Source organism: Schistocerca serialis, chromosome 10, assembly GCF_023864345.2.
Source record: "Schistocerca serialis cubense isolate TAMUIC-IGC-003099 chromosome 10, iqSchSeri2.2, whole genome shotgun sequence".
In the NCBI taxonomy this organism is placed as follows: domain Eukaryota; kingdom Metazoa; phylum Arthropoda; class Insecta; order Orthoptera; family Acrididae; genus Schistocerca; species Schistocerca serialis.
In genome coordinates this window covers 34,604,166-34,621,782 of record NC_064647.1, presented here as the reverse complement: position 1 = coordinate 34,621,782, position 17,617 = coordinate 34,604,166, and the positions used below count along the sequence as shown (strand labels likewise).

General features: G+C 42.4%; 1 protein-coding gene across 1 annotated transcript in view; it reads right to left on the bottom strand.

The window, feature by feature from the left end:
* The window catches only part of LOC126424766 (esterase FE4-like), a 189,915-nt gene that overhangs the window by 88,520 nt on the left and 83,778 nt on the right, over nucleotides 1-17,617 (bottom strand). The window contains exon 4 of the mRNA XM_050087517.1: nucleotides 13,599-13,784. Within this exon, the coding sequence (XP_049943474.1) occupies nucleotides 13,599-13,784 (186 nt within the window). The remainder of the gene's footprint in view (nucleotides 1-13,598; nucleotides 13,785-17,617) is intronic.

Genomic DNA, 17,617 nt, shown 5'->3' with positions numbered 1-17,617 from the left:
GCACTATGGGGCTTAACATCTGTGGTCATCAGTCCCCTAGAACTTAGAACTACTTAAACCTAACTAACCTGAGGACATCACACACATCCATGCCCGAGGCAGTATTCGAACCTGCGACCGTAGCGGGCACGCGGTTCCAGACTGAAGCGCTTAGAACCGCACGGCCACACCGGCCGGCTATCTGGTAAGGAATCCACACCGCGCAGCAGTATTCTAAAAGAGGACGGATAAGCGTAGTGTAGGCAGTCTCTTTAGTAGGTCTGTTACATTTTCTAAGTGTCCTGCCAATACAACGCACTGCACCTTTCTCTGTCAGTCTGGTGATTCGACCACGTATGCCGCCATTCATGCCCTCTGTGTGTTCCTTCCAGTTTAAGTTGTTCGTAATTGTAATTCCTAGGTATTTACTTGAATTTGCGACCATTAGATTTGACAGATTTATCGTGTAACCGAAGTTTAACGTATTCCTTTTAGCACTCATGTGGTTTTTTTCGCTATTTATGGTCAACTGCCAATTTTTACACCATTCAGATTTCTTTTCTAAATCGTTTTGCAATTTGTTTTGATCTTCTGATGACTCTACTAGTCGATAAACGACAGTGTCATCTGCAAACAACCTAAGACGGCTGCTCAGATTGTCTCCCAAATCGATTATATGGATAAAGAACAGCAAAAGGGTCTATAACACAACCTTGGAGAACGACAGAAATCACTTCTGTTTTACTCGCCGATTTTCCGTCAATTACTACGAACTGTGACCTTTATGACACTGATCCACAAATCCAGTCACATAACTGATACGATATTCCGTAAGCACGCAATTTCACTACAAGCCGCTTGTGTGGTACAGTGTCAAAAGCCTTCCGGAAATCCAGAAATACGGAATCAATTTGAAATTGCTTCTTAGTAGCACTCAACGCATCATGCGAATAAAGAGCTAGTTGTGTTTCAGAAGAACGATGTTTTCTAAATTCATGTTGACTTTGTGTCAGTAGACCGTTTTCTTCGAGGTAATTAATAATGTTCGTACACAATATAAGTTCCAAAATCCTGCTGCATATCGACGTTAATGATATAAGCTTGTAATTTAGTGGATTACTCCTACTACCTTTTTTGAATATTAGTGTGACCTGTGCAACTATCCAGGCTTTGGGTACGGATCTTTCGTCAAGCGAACGGTTGTATGTGATTGTTAAGTATGGACCTAATGCGTCAGCATCCTCTGACAGAAACTCAATTGGTATACAGTCTGGACCAGAGGACTTGCTTTTATTAAGTGATTAAAGTTGCTTCAGTACACCGAGGATATCTGCTTCTACGTTACTCATGTTGGCAGCTGTTCTCCATTCGAATTCTGGAATATTTACTTGTCTTCTTTTGTGAAGGCATCTCGGAAGGCTGTGTTACTGAACTCTGCTTTGGCAGCACTCCATTGGTATCGCGTAGTGAGGGCTTTGATTGTGTCCTGACACTAACATGCTTCACATACGACTAGAATCTCTTTGGATTTTCTGCCAGGTTTCGAGACAAAGTTTCGTTTTGGAAACTATTATAAGCATCTCACATTAAAGTCCGCGCTAAATTTCGAGCTTCTGTCAAATATCTCAACTCTTGGGGATTTTGCATCTGTGTGAATTTTGGGAAGTTTGTTTCGTTGTTTCTGCAAATTTGGAAGGAGTGGAGAGGGCGTCAGGTGAATTTTTATCTGCTTTTTCGTTTATTTTTGGAGATACAGTACGATGCGCCAGAGCCCTGTGCCGAACACCATAGTCTTCCCTGTCGGTAGTGCTACGTCACTGTCCGGAGCCCGGTCTTGTGTAGCTTTTAATAAAGTACGTCATCTATAACTTATGACAGCGTCTTTTTAGTGCATTTGAACGAAGCATAGCTTCAAAATTCTGTACAGAATAAATTTAACATTCCGTAGTATTTGGGGTGCAAGAGTGAAGATATTACTTCTAAATGAGTCTTTAGGGCATCGTAAGTAGCATCCAACATATAAGACAAAAACTTTGAAATAGTACTTTTAAGAACATGGTATAGGCTTGACTTTTCGAAAGATGTAATCGCCAGATGGCAAATACCGAAGTGTCACGTCTTTACCTGTGCCAGAACGGCATCTCTAATGCGAATATCGGATTTTTTAACTGAACTCGAATCACACCTCTGAAAATACCACACTCTGACAACTATTACATTCACATTCACTTTCTTCAACTCGGCCTGACTGACTACACACACACACACACACACACACGCACACACACACACACACACACACACACACACACACACACGAGAGAGAGAACAGAAATGAACACACTTTAGTTTTCAGCATATAATTCGTTAAGTTGGTAACATGTACACAAACAAACCAAAGAAGAAGAGACATAAATTGAAGATACAGTAGCTACGACTTTAAATCAATTTTTGGTAAAATACCCGCAGCTCGTGACAAAAGAATAATAGTGCTCCACACCAATTAGCTGAGAGAACATGAAAATTGTGAGTGTTCGTAACATTAAAATGTGCTTATGTCTCGTAAGTGCAGTTATAATGCGACTTGTTACTAGTTCACGTAAAAAAAAGTGAACTGTTCTATAATCTACAAATATCGCAAAGATTCCAGTGAAAATGCCTTAAAGCAAAAGGCGAAACGCGTCTTGAACAAATAAAATACATCATAGCAAGAAAATGGCGACTGTTACTTACAAAACGAATATTTCTGTGCTTTCTGCAGATGGTGGCCACGCAAGCAAACTTGTTATTTATTTCGTTTTTCCTTAAGACATTTTGTTTATTTGCAACGTTTAGAATATGTCATAATTAGATGTAATACCACCAGATTGCCAATTACTCTTTGCAGCATCGCTAAAATAGTCTTCACATGCGGGATATACAAGTATATTCTCTGATAAGGCGATATCTTTCACCGAAAGATTTGACATTCCTAATTGAATCTTTCTGTCAAACACCTTGGCATAAACCAAATGCAATATTCCCTGCGTCCTCTTCATTATCCTTAAAGTGTCACTGATCCCGGCCTTGCAAGTAATTATGAAGGACCAGGGATAATAGTTGGTTTCACAGTTACCACTTTAGGTGTTATGATCCATCTGACAAATAGATATTTGGTTGCCAAAATGCCGTCTTTATTTTTTGATCAACTTGCTTTCCCGACGCAAACGGTAATTAAAAATAGTTTCATACGACGCTAATGCGTCCTTTAATATGCCTGAGAATGGTCACATGATATTTGAGGTCAGCGGAAAAGCCCCTAATGCACAAAAAAGTATGACAGAATATGCAGAACTGCATTATGATACATTTGATATCGATGTCTTCTACACATTTTGAGAACTGCCAGTGAATTCAAAAGTCATGGATAATATGTAACTGGTCATTGGTTGTTGGTTCACGAAGGAATATAGCCTATGTCTTATGAAAAGTGGCACAAATGGCAGAGAGAGCAAAACCGTAGTTCAAATTTATCATTTTCTGAAAGTCACCATAAGAAAACTGCGTTCAAGTTGTAACTTTTCCCTAACATAAATCTGTTTGCAGTATGTAACAGATATGCATACACAAATACATCACAAGTGATATGGGCTAGAGGCTATATTAGACAAGTATTCTGGCAATAAATACTCATTTGATCTACTTAATCAAAGGTGAAGTTATTTGCTGGTGGGTTGCGTTAACAAGAAATACAATTCGTCTCACTATTTGTTTGCTTTTGGGTTCAGCCTGAAGACTGTGTTGATACAGTGTCTCCACAATACTCTATCCTGTGTAGGTCTCTTCGTCTCTACGTAACTACTGCATCCTACATCCATTCGAATCTCTCTCTCTGCAATTTAGCCTCCATTACCAAACTGACGACTCCATGCCCAGAATATGTCCTCTCAACTATTCCCCACTTATAGACAAGTTGTGCCATAATTTACTTTCCCTCCGCAGTTTAATTCAGTACATCTTGTTTAGTTCTAATACATACCTGATCTTCTTCTTTAGCACTACATACTGAAAGCGTCGATTGTCTAATCTTCAGCATTCTTCTTTAGCACCACATTCTGAAAGCGTTGGTTGTCTTCTTGACAGTAGTGTTCATCGTCCACGTTTCATTTAGATACAAGGATACACTCCACACAAATACCTTCATAAAATACTACCCAATAATTAAAATTTATATTTGATGTCAAAGAATTTTCTTTTTCAGAAACGCTTTTCTTGGTATTGGTAGTCTGCATTTTATAGCCTCTATACTTCTGCCTTCTCAATTACTGATTCCCTTTCAAGTCCTTGAAGTCTTACAACTGCAGTTTGGTTTCTGTAGAAGCTGTAGATAATCTTGTGTCCATCTGTTTTATCGCTTGTATCTCCAGAGTTCAAAGAATGTCTTTCAGTTAAGATTGTCAAAACCTTTCTCTAAGTATACAAATGCCATAAACACAGGTTTGCGTCTCTTCAGTCTGTCTACTAAGGTAAGCTCTGAGCACTATGGGACTTAACACCTGTGGTCGTCAGTCCCCTAGAACTTAGAACTACTTAAACCTAACCAACCTAAGGACATCACACACATCCATGCCCGAGGCAGGATTCGAACCTGCGACCGTAGCAGTCGCGCGGTTCCGGACTGAGCGCCTAGAACCGCTAGACCACCGCGGCCGGCACTAAGGTAAGCGGTAGGATCAGTATTGCCTTGCGTGGTCAGACAGTTCGCAGGAATCTAACATTGTGCTCATATTAGTTTGTACAGCCCCTCCCCTTTTCCTCTCTACATATTCCTTCCACATTCCAGTATTCCATTCTTTGCTTAGTTCTGGCCTGCCAAATGAGCTCTTGACAGTTCCTTCTCTTTTGAACAAAGTTTTCTTTGTTGTTTTTCTTATTCACTTTCGGCACCTAAGTTTTCCAAGTGCAAAATCTACTGTAACTTTCCCAATTTACATCCTCTGCTGTCTTCACCACCTCTTCTCTCAAAATATTCATTCGTATTGTAGTGGACTCCTTCCTCTGTTTCAGTCAGTCATTGCCTTATGGTCCCTTAAAGATTATCGTAAAACTCTCGGCCTTAACTTATTCAGGTTCCATCTCATAATTTTTTGCCGTTTACTGTCTCTGTAGTTGTAATCTGCAGTTCATAACGAATAAATTATCATCGATCTGCGTCTGCATTGGGAAATGTCTTACAATTTAAAAATTGGTTTCCAGATATGCATCCTTCATTCATGTTTCTTAAGGAGAGCATTGACGTTGATTAAATTAAGCTCTGTGCAAAATTATATCAGGAGGCTGCCCTTTCGTCCCTTTCCCTGAGCCTATGTTTTCCTACTACTTCCTCTTCCTATATTTGCTTCCGAATTCCAGTCTCTCATCATATTTTAAATTTTTGTCTCGCGTAACTATCTCAATAATCTTTTTTATCATACATTGTGTCTTTTCCATCTGCTGAATGGTCAGCACATTGGAATACCACGCATGGGGGCCCGGGTTCGATTTCCGGCTGGGGTAGGAGATTTTCTCCCCTCAGGGACTGGTTGTTGTGCTGTCCTCATCATCATTTCATCCCCATTGTCGCCCCATGTGGCGTCGCATTCAATAAGGCTTGCACTTGGCGGCCGAACTTCCCGACTGGCAACTCCCAGCCACTGACACCATACAAATTGCAGCCAAGTTCGTTGTGAGGCTGATAAGAAGTCGAATCGTAAACCTAGAGAAAATCAGAGATATGGCAAGTGTTAGATGTACATTGCTCGCCATTATTCAACTTGGCCTTGGAAAAAGTAAGCCACGACCCTGGTCGAAACAGAGAAATGGAGTTGGTGCGAACAGACACAATCCTGGCATTTGCTAACGATATTGTGACCCTTGGCGACAGGAAGCAATTAAGTGCTGACGCTTCACGATTCCTCCGTACCATGAAACAAATAGGGCTGGTAGTGAACGAGAGTAAAACAAAATATCTCGTTGTCTCAGACGTCAATCTCTTCTCCCCTCCATTATTGTTGACGGGCATGCCTTCGAACGAGTAAGAGAATTCAAATACCTGGAATCCGTACTGACCAACAAAAGTGAAGAGACGAAAGAGGTGCAGCAACGAATAACAAACGCTAATCGCATTTTCTTCAGCCTAAACAATTTATTGAAAACCCAGCTGATATAGCTGATTCGGCTGTACATGACATTAGTACGGCCGCTACTTTTATATGATTGTGAAACCTGGGCAACTTCAGTAACAACTGAAGAAATAATTCGTGCTTTCGAGAGGAAGGTACATGGACCCTTCTACAATACCATGAAGGGTAAATGGGAACGAAGAACAAAAGGAGCCCTTTACCAGCGGTATGGAAAGCCACACATGGGCTGTATATGTGGGAAGAAGACACTACAGTGGATCCATCCCTAACTGATCCGAGCGGGGTGGCGCAGTGGTCAGACACTGGACTCGCAGTCGGGAGGACGACGGTTCAATCCCGCGTCCGGCCATCCTGATTTAGGTTTTCCGTGATTTCCCTAAATCGCTCCAGGCAAATGCCGGGATGGTTCCTCTGAAAGGGCACGGCCGACTTCCTTCCCCATCCTTCCCTAATCCGATGAGACCGATGACCACGCTGTCTGGTCTCCTTCCCCAAACCAACCAACCAACCAACCCTAACTGTGTTCTCCATTTGCAACCTGCTGGGAGACGCCCAAACGGACAACCGAGGACACGATGGAAGGGTCGGGTACTGGCAATACTCAAACAAGTGGAGCCAACAGCAGTAGAGGTTGAGGCTGCGTAAGATGACAGATTAAATGAATGTCAGTTTCGCACCTTACATGAGAGATTTTATACATCATAACAGAAAGGTGAATATGTCACCTGACTTGCTTCAGCGAAAATGAGCAGATTTGGCTATTAAAATGCACAGTATGCAATGCAAAGTGATGACACTCTGTCGACGATATTAACACACCGAACCTAAATCCTGCATGTTAACGAGCAAGAGAAGAAAGAAGCTGCTAGAGGAAACGTCTTAGTTTGGGAGCAGATGCGAATTGCGATGTCATGGCCCGACTACAGCTGAACGCTCTTAAAGCAACCTGTGGCAGTGGACAACGAACATGCTGGGTGACTCGTCGAAGAAGGCTGGCAGCGAGCCAGTGGCGTGGTACAGGGAGAATCTTTAGAAAACTGCGTTGGAGAATTTCGAGATGGATACAAACAGACCAGTGACGCAGTCGATCATGTGAACTGGGTGTGGTACGCTCATGATGTATGCGTGTAACTTTTAGGCGTCTGGAGCGGGCACAAAAACGCCGATGAACTGGGAAGGACGGAACTGCTGAAATTTCGATGCAGTTTGATGGTAGGCACTTTGCGTCTGACAGAGGCAGTTTCCACAAGATGAAAGGAATGCTCCTATTGGTCGGAAAAAGCCGTGACGTGGAGCACGAAAGGACCCAGGTGGGGGATAGTTTTGCTACGAGAGACACAAGACCGAAAATTTCGGGGACTCTCCTCTGAACCAGTGTCAAGTGCAGCACAGGGAGCCTCATGCTCTGTACGACGCCAAATAAGGAATATTGTGTGAACGCTGCATTCACTTCGGCTGACATTCAGCTAGATATTAGCTATAGCGTCGTTGAGTCCCAACAGCGGAGAAACGAAGCAACCATGTAATTAATTGTTCTTGCGAGAACTGAGAGGGCATTGTAATATGCACGCTGCTCCATCCATGCACATGCATATCGCCATATTTCAAGACCAGGGATGAGTGCATGTTTTCCCACCTAACGAGAAACATAGGACGGTTTCTGCTAATAAAATCAGCAAAGATTTTGATTAGCTTTTATAGGACTTTCAGAGGACGAGAGCAGCCATGTTGCTGACAGCTCATTGCAGCTAAGGTAAATACTCCTAACAGAGGTTTAAAGTTGTTGGTTCACCAGCTTGCGTCCACTGTGAACTCGAGCAACCTTGAGTAATCTTTTGCTCAGCTTATCACAAAAACTTCATTGTCATCCTAAATAGTACCGAACTTAGAACCGGAATTGGATGATTTATCGTAATATTGACCAACTTCATGATGTAGTAGTAAGAATAATTTTGTCATGGAATAAGGATCCACTCCTAACCCCAATCATTTGTTCTATAGATGCTAACGCACTCACAGAGTGTTTTTGCTTATGTCTGACGATAGAGAAAAGAAGTGGAGTGCCACAGCTGGAGACCGACAGGGATGGACCGCCATCTGCAGTAAATGTCTCCTGCACTGAGATTGTGACTGGTGTGTTTTTTCTTTTTGTAATGTGTGTCTTTGCAAATTTTTGTAATGTGCAGTTTGTTGTATTCCTTTTATATTGTGGCTTGTATTCTTTTTATTCCGCTGTAGGCCTTAAAGGTCCATAAATGCAATAAATGATGATGACATGCACTGTTATATGGGAATATTATTGCATACATTAAAAGTCCATTGAATGTCGTTGCAGGAACTTCCTCAAACGACGTAGAATGGAATCCACAGCTTTCTGGAGGAAGTTGTGTGCGATCTTGGTAAGTACTTCCCAAATCTGTGCCTCCAATGCATCAATTTTTTGACCAGTCCCATAAAAAAATCACAGTGTGTCACGCGTAGACTTCTTACAGGTCATTCATGAGGTCCACGTCTCCCCAACAAGTTTCGCACGACATATGCAACGTGAGGCGGTGCGCCATCTTGCTTAAAGACGATGTAGTCGGTATATCCACATCCAGACACCGTTGGTCGAACGTAAACAAATGCTTCAAATGGCTCTGAGCACTAAGGGACTTAACATCTGAGGTCATCAGTCCCCCAGAACTTAGAACTACTTAAACCTAACTAACCTAAGGACATCACACACATCCATGCCCGAGGCAGGATTCGAATCTGCGACCGTAGCGGTCGCGCGTTTCCAGACTGTAGCGCCTAGAACCGCTCGGCTATCACGGCCGGCCGAACGTAATCCTGAAGCATTTGAACATAGGGTTCCATGTTCATTGTGTCACGCAAGAGATATGGGCTGATGTCGTTTGTAGCCGTTATTCCACACTACACGGTCACTTTTGGACGAGAATGCTGTAAGATGGCTATTTTTTGATGATGTTATTGGATGTATTGATATTTGTAAAGTAAAATGATATATTTGAAGAATTTTGGTCAGAGAAACAGTTGTTAGGCAACGGTATCTGTGTCCGTGATGGCAACAAAAGGTTCAAGTGGCTCTGAGCGCTAAGGGACTTAACATCTGAGGTCATCAGTCCCCTAGATCATAGAACTACTTAAACGAAACTAACCTAAGGACATCACACACATCCATGCCCGAGGCAGGATTCGAACCTGCGACAGTAGCAGTCACTGTGATGGCAACACTATGGAGTTAACAGAATCTATGACAGTCAGTAGTGGATAGCTGTGGTGTGCAGCAGACACATTTCCTTGAGTGCACAGTGTAATGCATGGTCGCACTTGTGGAACTATGTGAGTTGCAGATTTATTACGAGAAGGAATGATGACTCAGAAGAATGGTTGGATAGCATACGGACATAAAATAGGTTTATGAATGAAGAGCAAGGTATTACTTGATGAGGTAAGAAGTTTATTTTAATAGACTTGTATTGTTGGTTCATTTCACCCTCGTCTTAGTCAAGTTTTATTGATTATTCTATTGATTGATCTTCTGAGTTAATTTACTGTACCAAGGAAGATTAAATGAATTTTCATATTAATGTCTATTGACATTGAGTCTTGCTGTGTTGCTGTTTCTGCCAGTACCTCATTTTGCAGGTAAAATGTAAATTTCGTGTGACTAGGGCCTCCAGTTGGGTAGACCATTCGCCGGGTGCAAATGTTTCGATTTGACGCCGCTTCGGCGACTTGCGAGTCGATGCGGATGAAATGATGATGATTAGGGCAAAAAAAAAAAAAAAAACACCCAGTCCCTGAGCGGAGAAAATATCGGACCCAGCCAGGAATCGAACCTGGGCCACTAGGATTGACATTCTGTCGCGCTGACCAATCAGCTACTGGGGGCGGACATTTAACAGGTGAGATAATGATTGTTTCGTTTCCTTTGCTTAATGTAGGTTCTCTTAGTTTCCTTATTTTACCAGGGCAATATTTCAGTGCAGACATTTTCGTGTTTTTCAGGTTACTTTCTTATACAGGTCGACATTACAGTTTATTTTTAATAGATTTATGTTGCTGTTTTTTTTTCAAACAGTTCGCACTGACCAAGTCTACTGAGCGTGAAATTATTGGTTTGCTTATTTACTTGCTTACGAATGAGATCAGTTTACGCACACACACACACACACACACACACACACACACACACACACACACACACGATTCTTTTCATTTTTATGTAAGTGAAGTGACTCTGATCTCAGTAGCACATGTACTTTGTCAGTTCACATTGTCAGATCGTATTTAGCATAAAACATACAAAAGTAAAGGCTACTCACAATGTGTCTTCTCCATCGTAATTTCAAGATCCTGTGCTGTCCAATAATGGCAGTTGTGCCGACTGACAAAACCTCCCATACGGAATACGATCTCGTCACTCTAGAGGCTGTTGTGAAACAATTGAGGCCAATCTTTGTTCCAACCCAACATCAACTCCTCATTCTCCACTCTGGTAACATAGTCTTCTGGTGTCAGCTGCTGTACGTAAAATAGTTTCCATGTTCGAAAGTTTAATTCCTTATGCAATACCTGATGTGCCTTGTGAGTCCACTCTCTCGTGCTGTCTGACGTCTCGATTTCCTTGGGCTACGATTTTGGATGGACGGCCTGTTTTTGTTGCGTCCTTTATCAAACCTGTGGTCACTAGCTTTGTGTGGCAACTCTTTATTGCGTCTGGAGGAAATATGACATTCCTTCTCTTTACCGTAGGCCACTATCTCTGCAGAAGAACGATAGAATTCCACATCTCATAGCGTGAAGCTGCCTGTGATTGTTTCCCAACTGTAACGCGATCGACCATCTTTGTTGTTGTTGAGTGTACCGCCTCTCACGGCCACCGTCGGTACTACGCGCCATGAAAAATCAAATGTTCTCTACGTTTGTGCTATTCCCAATACTATGGCATCAATATTAAAAACTTAACAGCCATTTAATGACAACCAGTTACTTCCTGATCACCCTGTATTACTCCTAAATCGGCAGAAAGACTCGTGGTTGTGTGATTACATGATTGCCAAACAGTCAATGGAAGCATCCACATGCATTAAATACATGAGAGTATGCGTACAGAGTGATTTAACGTGGTATGACCACATAAAACGAATCGCCAGTAAGACAGATGGCAGACTGCAGTTGAGTTGTTTAGTTAGTGAGTTAGCTATCGGATAATCAGTTGATTAGTTAGTCAGTCATTTATGATACAGGAAGAGTTGATTGAGGGCCGTTCTGTTTGCCATGATGATTTTCAGGAAGTTTTGTCCGTAAAAGTGAATGAAATTGCGAATTTCATAAATGTTCTCAACCTCTGTAATATGTATATAATCATATTCTTAGTAAGACTGCGTTTGAGATCAGATGTGTTAGAGAGGTTAACTTGGCTTTGGAAGAGTTAAATTAGATAGTAGCAGTAACAGAGTGTGTTGGACAGTCTGGCAATGTACTTGGTTTAAAAAGGATGGAAGCTGCCCTGCTGTGTAGAGGAGACAGCATTATTTGAAAAAGATTTTACAACAATATGTTTTGAGGAAATATATTGAGCAAATGAAATTATATTGATGCAAGAATGATAAAAAGTAACTTTTAAGGTAACCCAGATTTTTTGTATTTGTAATTGTGTAAGATCTCATTGTTAGAAAATAGTGTATGGTTGAAGTTTGCTCCAGAAATTCTGTAATGACGTGCTTGGTCTTGTCTTACAGTAGAAACAAGTGTCAAAAGGCGGAATTTTACACAGCAGAATTATTAAGAAATATTTTGCTAACTTGTCTAGGTGTGAGAATTTCATAAAAATGTGTATTGTTTTTATGGCTTACTGAAACACAGTTAAACCTGGAGGCTCTCTTCTCATTTATCAGTCGTTAAGATTAGTTGCCCATTTTCATTGACTTTCATGACCCTGTTTGCACATTCACATTGCACATAGCGTGTTGTGTACTGAGCTGCATTTATGAAAGTTGGTAAGATACCATATTGAATTGCACAACGCAAGCCAAATTTGATTTTTGACAGTCCCATCATTATTCCCAATTGCAACAAACTGCGAAGCAGACGAGTGTTCCATGTACACAGGTAGGCCAATAAATTTGAATGCTATGAAAGTTCATGTCCACTGCAAGACACAGTTATTGGCAGAGTGTATTTGTGAAAACAGTATCAATATCAGTTCAGAGGCTTAATACGCGTAAGAGATTTCAGTAAAGTGCTATCTTATGAATTTCAAGCAGTTTTATCAGAATGCCAGATGCGTTAATTTTATGTTCATTAGCTATGTAATTACAATAACGGTTCTAGTACAGCGATTGTTTGCAAGGCTAAAGATAAATATTAGCAATATTCAGGGCCAATATTTTAAACTGAGTCTTTTTTTTTTGTTTCAGTCAGATGGAGTATGTAAATGTCATTGAAAATAGATTCCGTTCTAGCAGACGAATTGTTTGATGTACAAGCTAGTCTGGATTTCGCACAGTGTAGTGTGAGCTCCACATACTTCCGCTGAAAAGTAAATTTTCACATAATTCTGTTGCTCTGCACTGAATTTACTTATTTCGATATCATACATAGGTTTTACACACTTCTCAGATACCAACTTGACACTTATGAACACGTGTTTAAGTATATAAGAAACTTACAAAGTCACTTTTGTAATTATCATAGAGCCTCTCAGCGGAAAGTACAATTTACGTTATAAGTTCCTTTTAATTAATTTTTTTCGCTAGATAATCCTGAGGAGTTTAGTCCACCCACAAAGCAGATAACTTTCAAAACCCTGGTTCAACCAGTACTTATTGCTCCTAAGTTTGTATGCCATATCCGGTAGAATTATAGAGTAAATGGTGAAAATCCAAAGAAGTGCAGCAAATTCCGTGAAAATGTCGCGGAGACATACAAAGTGTCAGGCAGTACAAGAAAGGCCGTTCTGCATCATGATGTGGTTCACTGTTAACCTTCCTGAGAGGGCACATTTCTATGTATATTTTGCGAATAGTGCGTAAAGTTAAAATCAGAGAGATTCAAGCTCACACATGGGCCTACCAACAACTGTTTTTCTCTTGGGCATTTGTAGCTGGGACAGGAAAGGGCAAGTGACGGTATTACACAAAGTACCCTCCACCGCACTCTATAATGTAGCTTGCGGATGAAGATGTAGATCTGTTGCAACAGATGACACGACCACACAACTGCCAATGTCAATGGCCATTTGCTGTGTCTCAGCTGCAGCACTGCTGACATCTTGTGTGACTAAGACTTTTTAAGCCATTCCCACATTTAATAGTACTTACATTCAGATATCGAAAATGTACAAAATATCTGGCATGCTGTGACAGGAATCGTCACACACACCACACTCTGATTTGTAGAACATTGTAGACCCCCTTTCCACAGAACTGGTGACGAGTACTTACGCACCCTTGGTCAACGGCGAGAGGACGAGAGCGTGGCAGGACCATCCCCCTCCACTGCAGCCGAAGATGGTGACGTTGTTGGGGTCTCCCCCGAAGCTGGCGATGTTGTCCTTGACCCAGCGCAGTGCCATCACCTGGTCCTTGAAGCCCATGTTCCCTGGCACCAGACAGTCCCCCGCATTCAGAAAGCCTGCAACATGGCACGCAGAAATCACCACAGCTGGTTACAACCTCATCCATCTATAGTACTATTAACACCACTGGCAACGTAGTGCAGCTTTAAATATGAAAGGTATCGAAAAGTTTCCGTTCGAAGCCTGTACAGTCTTGAATAGGTATGCCAATGAGGCAAAATTGCCATGAACATTGAGGCAATTAGCCCACCTATGCACCAGGTTGAAGATAGACCATGTCCTGGCACATGAAGAAGTGCCTCTTGCACATCTTTCTCCAACAGGTATCATCGACTTTCAAGGCCTTTGTTAAGGGACTGATGACGTGATAATTGCACGGGGAGAGGACTATAGGGCTGGTGCACAAGGGTCTCCCATTTAAGTACTTCTGTGGTACGACATTTTTGATATGGTGATATGTGTTGTCATGAAGCAGCAGCACTCCTTGCCTCGCACAATGGTGGCTGTCAAAAGACATGCTATCCCATACATGTTCTTCAGTCTTCGATGAGGGTCTACTGTCTGTCCTTTGGCAGCCAAGAAAAGAATAACAGCACACTGGTCTCGGTTGGACGAATTTGGCAATAGTTCGCATACAGAGTGTATTCCAGTTCTATTAGGACTGTACGAAAAATAGAAGTCGTGGATTATATTCGCAATGAGCTGTGTTGAGCTCACGTTATGCGTTGGTTTAAACCTCCTGTTCTGTGTTTGGTTTCCGACAGTTATTCCGATTATGCTGTTGTTCGCTCTCTCTGTGAGGGGCAGGAGCGGTGTGTATCGAATTCCCACCTTGTACTATCTTTGGTCTGGTGCTTATAGTTACCAGCTGTGCTGTGTGCGAGCAATCAGTGGGTTGGCATGAAGCAGCGAGGAAATCTCCATGGGGCGTAGTTTGGCCGGGCCCGCTGGGAGTCTCTACGCAGAGTCGGAGTGTGTGGGGCTGTTCCCATTGCTATGAGGTCCGTGACTCGCCGACCCTGGACACGAAAGTTGAGTTTGGATTTAATTTACCAGAGAGTCAAGACTGTTCACATTGGGCCGTTTGGTTCTCGTTGTTGGCTGTTGAGACATTCCCGCAAGCAACAACGTGTGTGTTCGAGTTGGCGAAGGTGGAGTCTAACTGTATTTGAAATACACTGGCGGAATTTTCTGCCTTGTGGCCGTTAACATTCCGGTTACCTGTCCTGGCCGTTGACGTAAATTTAGGCAGTGTGCTTCCTGATGTGTCGACAGAAGTGCCGACACAGTGTGATTTGAGGGGACCACAATGCACGCTATAAACACACGAAGGATGGTGTGAGGTCTGAAACAGGATACGTAATGAATGCTATAAAGAAAAGTACGTAGCTTTTGGAATACTTAACTTTAATTCATCCTTGTTGTATACATCGTTCTTGATGAGACATGCTTTATACGATAAGTATCAATTGCTATGTAAGGCTAATGGCGCCTTGCTAGGTCGTAGCCATGGACTTAGCTGAACGCTATTCTAGCTATCTGCTCGGCAAAGGAGCGAGGCTTCGTCAGTGCAGTCGCTAGCAAAGTCGTCCGACTGGCGTATTGTGACGAGCCAGTTGCTCGGCCACCATTGAACAGACGTTTTCAATTGATAGATCTAAAGAATGTGATGGCCAGGGTAGCAGTCGAACATTTTCTGTATCCAGAAAGGCCCGTACAGGACCTGCAACATGCGGTCGTGCATTATCCTGCGAAATGTCGGATTCCGCAGGGATCGAAAGTAGGGTGGAGCCACGGGTCGTAACACATCTGAAATATAGCGCCCACTGTTCAAATTGCCGTCAATGCGAACAAGAGGTGACCGAGACGTGTAACCAATGGCACCCCATACCATCACGCCTGGTGATACGCCAGTATGGCGATGACGCTTCCATTGTGCGTTCACAGCGATGTCGCCAAACACGGATGCGACCATCATGATTCTGTAAACAGAACCTGGATTCATCCCAAAAAATGACGTTTTGACATTCGTGCACCCAGGTTCGTCGTTGAGTACACCGTCTCAGGCGCTCCTGTCTGTGATGCAGCGTCAGGGGCAACCGCAGCCATGGTCTCCGAGCTGATAGTCCATGCTGCTGCAAACGTCGTCGAACTGTTCGTGCAGGTGACTGTTGTCTTGCAAACGTCCCCATCTGTTGACTCAGGGATCGAGACTTGGCTGCACGATCCGTTACAGCCATGCGGATAAGATGTCTGTCATCTCGACTGCTAGTGATACGAGGCCGTCGGGATCCAGCACGGCGTTCCGTATTACCATCCTGAACCCATCGATTCCATATTCTGCTAACAGTCATTGGATCTCGAACAACGCGAGCATCAATATCGCGATAGGCTAAAATCCGACTTTTATCAAAGTCGGAAACGTGATGGTACGCATTTCTTCTCCTTACACGAGGCATCACAAAAACGTTTCACCAGGCAACGCCGGTCAACTGCTGTTTGTGTATGAGAAATCGGTTGGAAACTTTCCTCATGTCAGCACGTTGTAGGTGTCGCCACCGTCGCCAACCTTGTGTGAATGTTCTGAAAAGCTAATCTTCTTCCTGTCGGTTAAATTTCACGTCTGCAGCACCTCATCTTCGTGGCGTAGCAATTTCAATGGCCAGTAGTTTATATTGTTTAAAAATTAAACCTTGGGCCTTCTATCTACTAAAAATTATTTTAGTTATGTTTTAAGTTATGGTCCTTCAGCCGTTTTAAAATTATAATTCCTTGCTTGTCAAGTGTTAAATTGCTTGGACTTTCAGCCTGATTAATATATTGTTTAAAGATAATGCCTTGGGCGTTCTGCTTAATAAAATTATTTTAGTTATGTTTTGAGCTATGGGCCTTCAGCCGTTTTAAAATTAAAGTTCCTTGCTTGTCACGTGTTAGATTGTTTGGGGCCTTCAGACTAAATGAAGGTAAGGTCTTCTGCCTTGTGTTTTTCTTATTTAATGTTACCTTCAGTCTTAAATCATCGGCTTTCAGCCGTCCTTAAATTAAGGTTGTTGCTTTTCAAGTGTTAGATTTTGGGGCCTTCAGCCAAATTATAGAACTCACTTCACGTGAGGCCTTCTGCCTGCTAAATATTCTTTTGGCGTCGGAATTTTGAGTTAATGGCTTTCAGCCGACTTTTTTAATTAAAGTTTTTGAGCCCTTAAGGCATAAGATAGTGTGGCGTATTCAGCCGATAACTAAGTTCAAGAATTTGTACTGTAATGTTTGGTGAAATAAATAAAGTTCTATATGTTCGAGTGTAACTGACAGCCGCTCATTCGGACCCCTTTCCACAATTATTCCAACTACCTGTCCTGTCCTGCGGGTTTAGCAGGACGTTTCACACAAAATCGTGGTACTTATTCAAAATAGTCTCCCCCGGAATCGAAACATACTGAAATCGTTTTAAACGAGTTTGTAACAGTCGCTATGGTCTTTTTTTGGAATAGCATTTATACTACAGTACAATTTTCTTTCATGCCCTTAACTGTGTCATAGCGACGTCCTTTCATTGCAACTTCAATTTGGGGAACAACCGGAAATGAATACGGTGGGTGTTCCAGCACTGTGATCCATTAGCTGGCCAAAAACTCGAGCACAGTCTTCGTTTTGTGAGCTGGGGTGTCGTCATGGAGGCGAAACAAGAAACCTGTCTCTTGTTATTCGGGTCGAATTCGACGAATTCTCGGCCACAAACGCTGTTGCCTCACTGCTCCACTGCTAGTTTCCGACGAGTGTCGGTGACGTACTGTTACATTTACGGCCAGGATGCCTGCTACAGCATTGCAAAAGCTTTCTGCGCAGATGTTTTTGAAACTTAAAGGACTGTAACGCCGCTATTCACCATGAG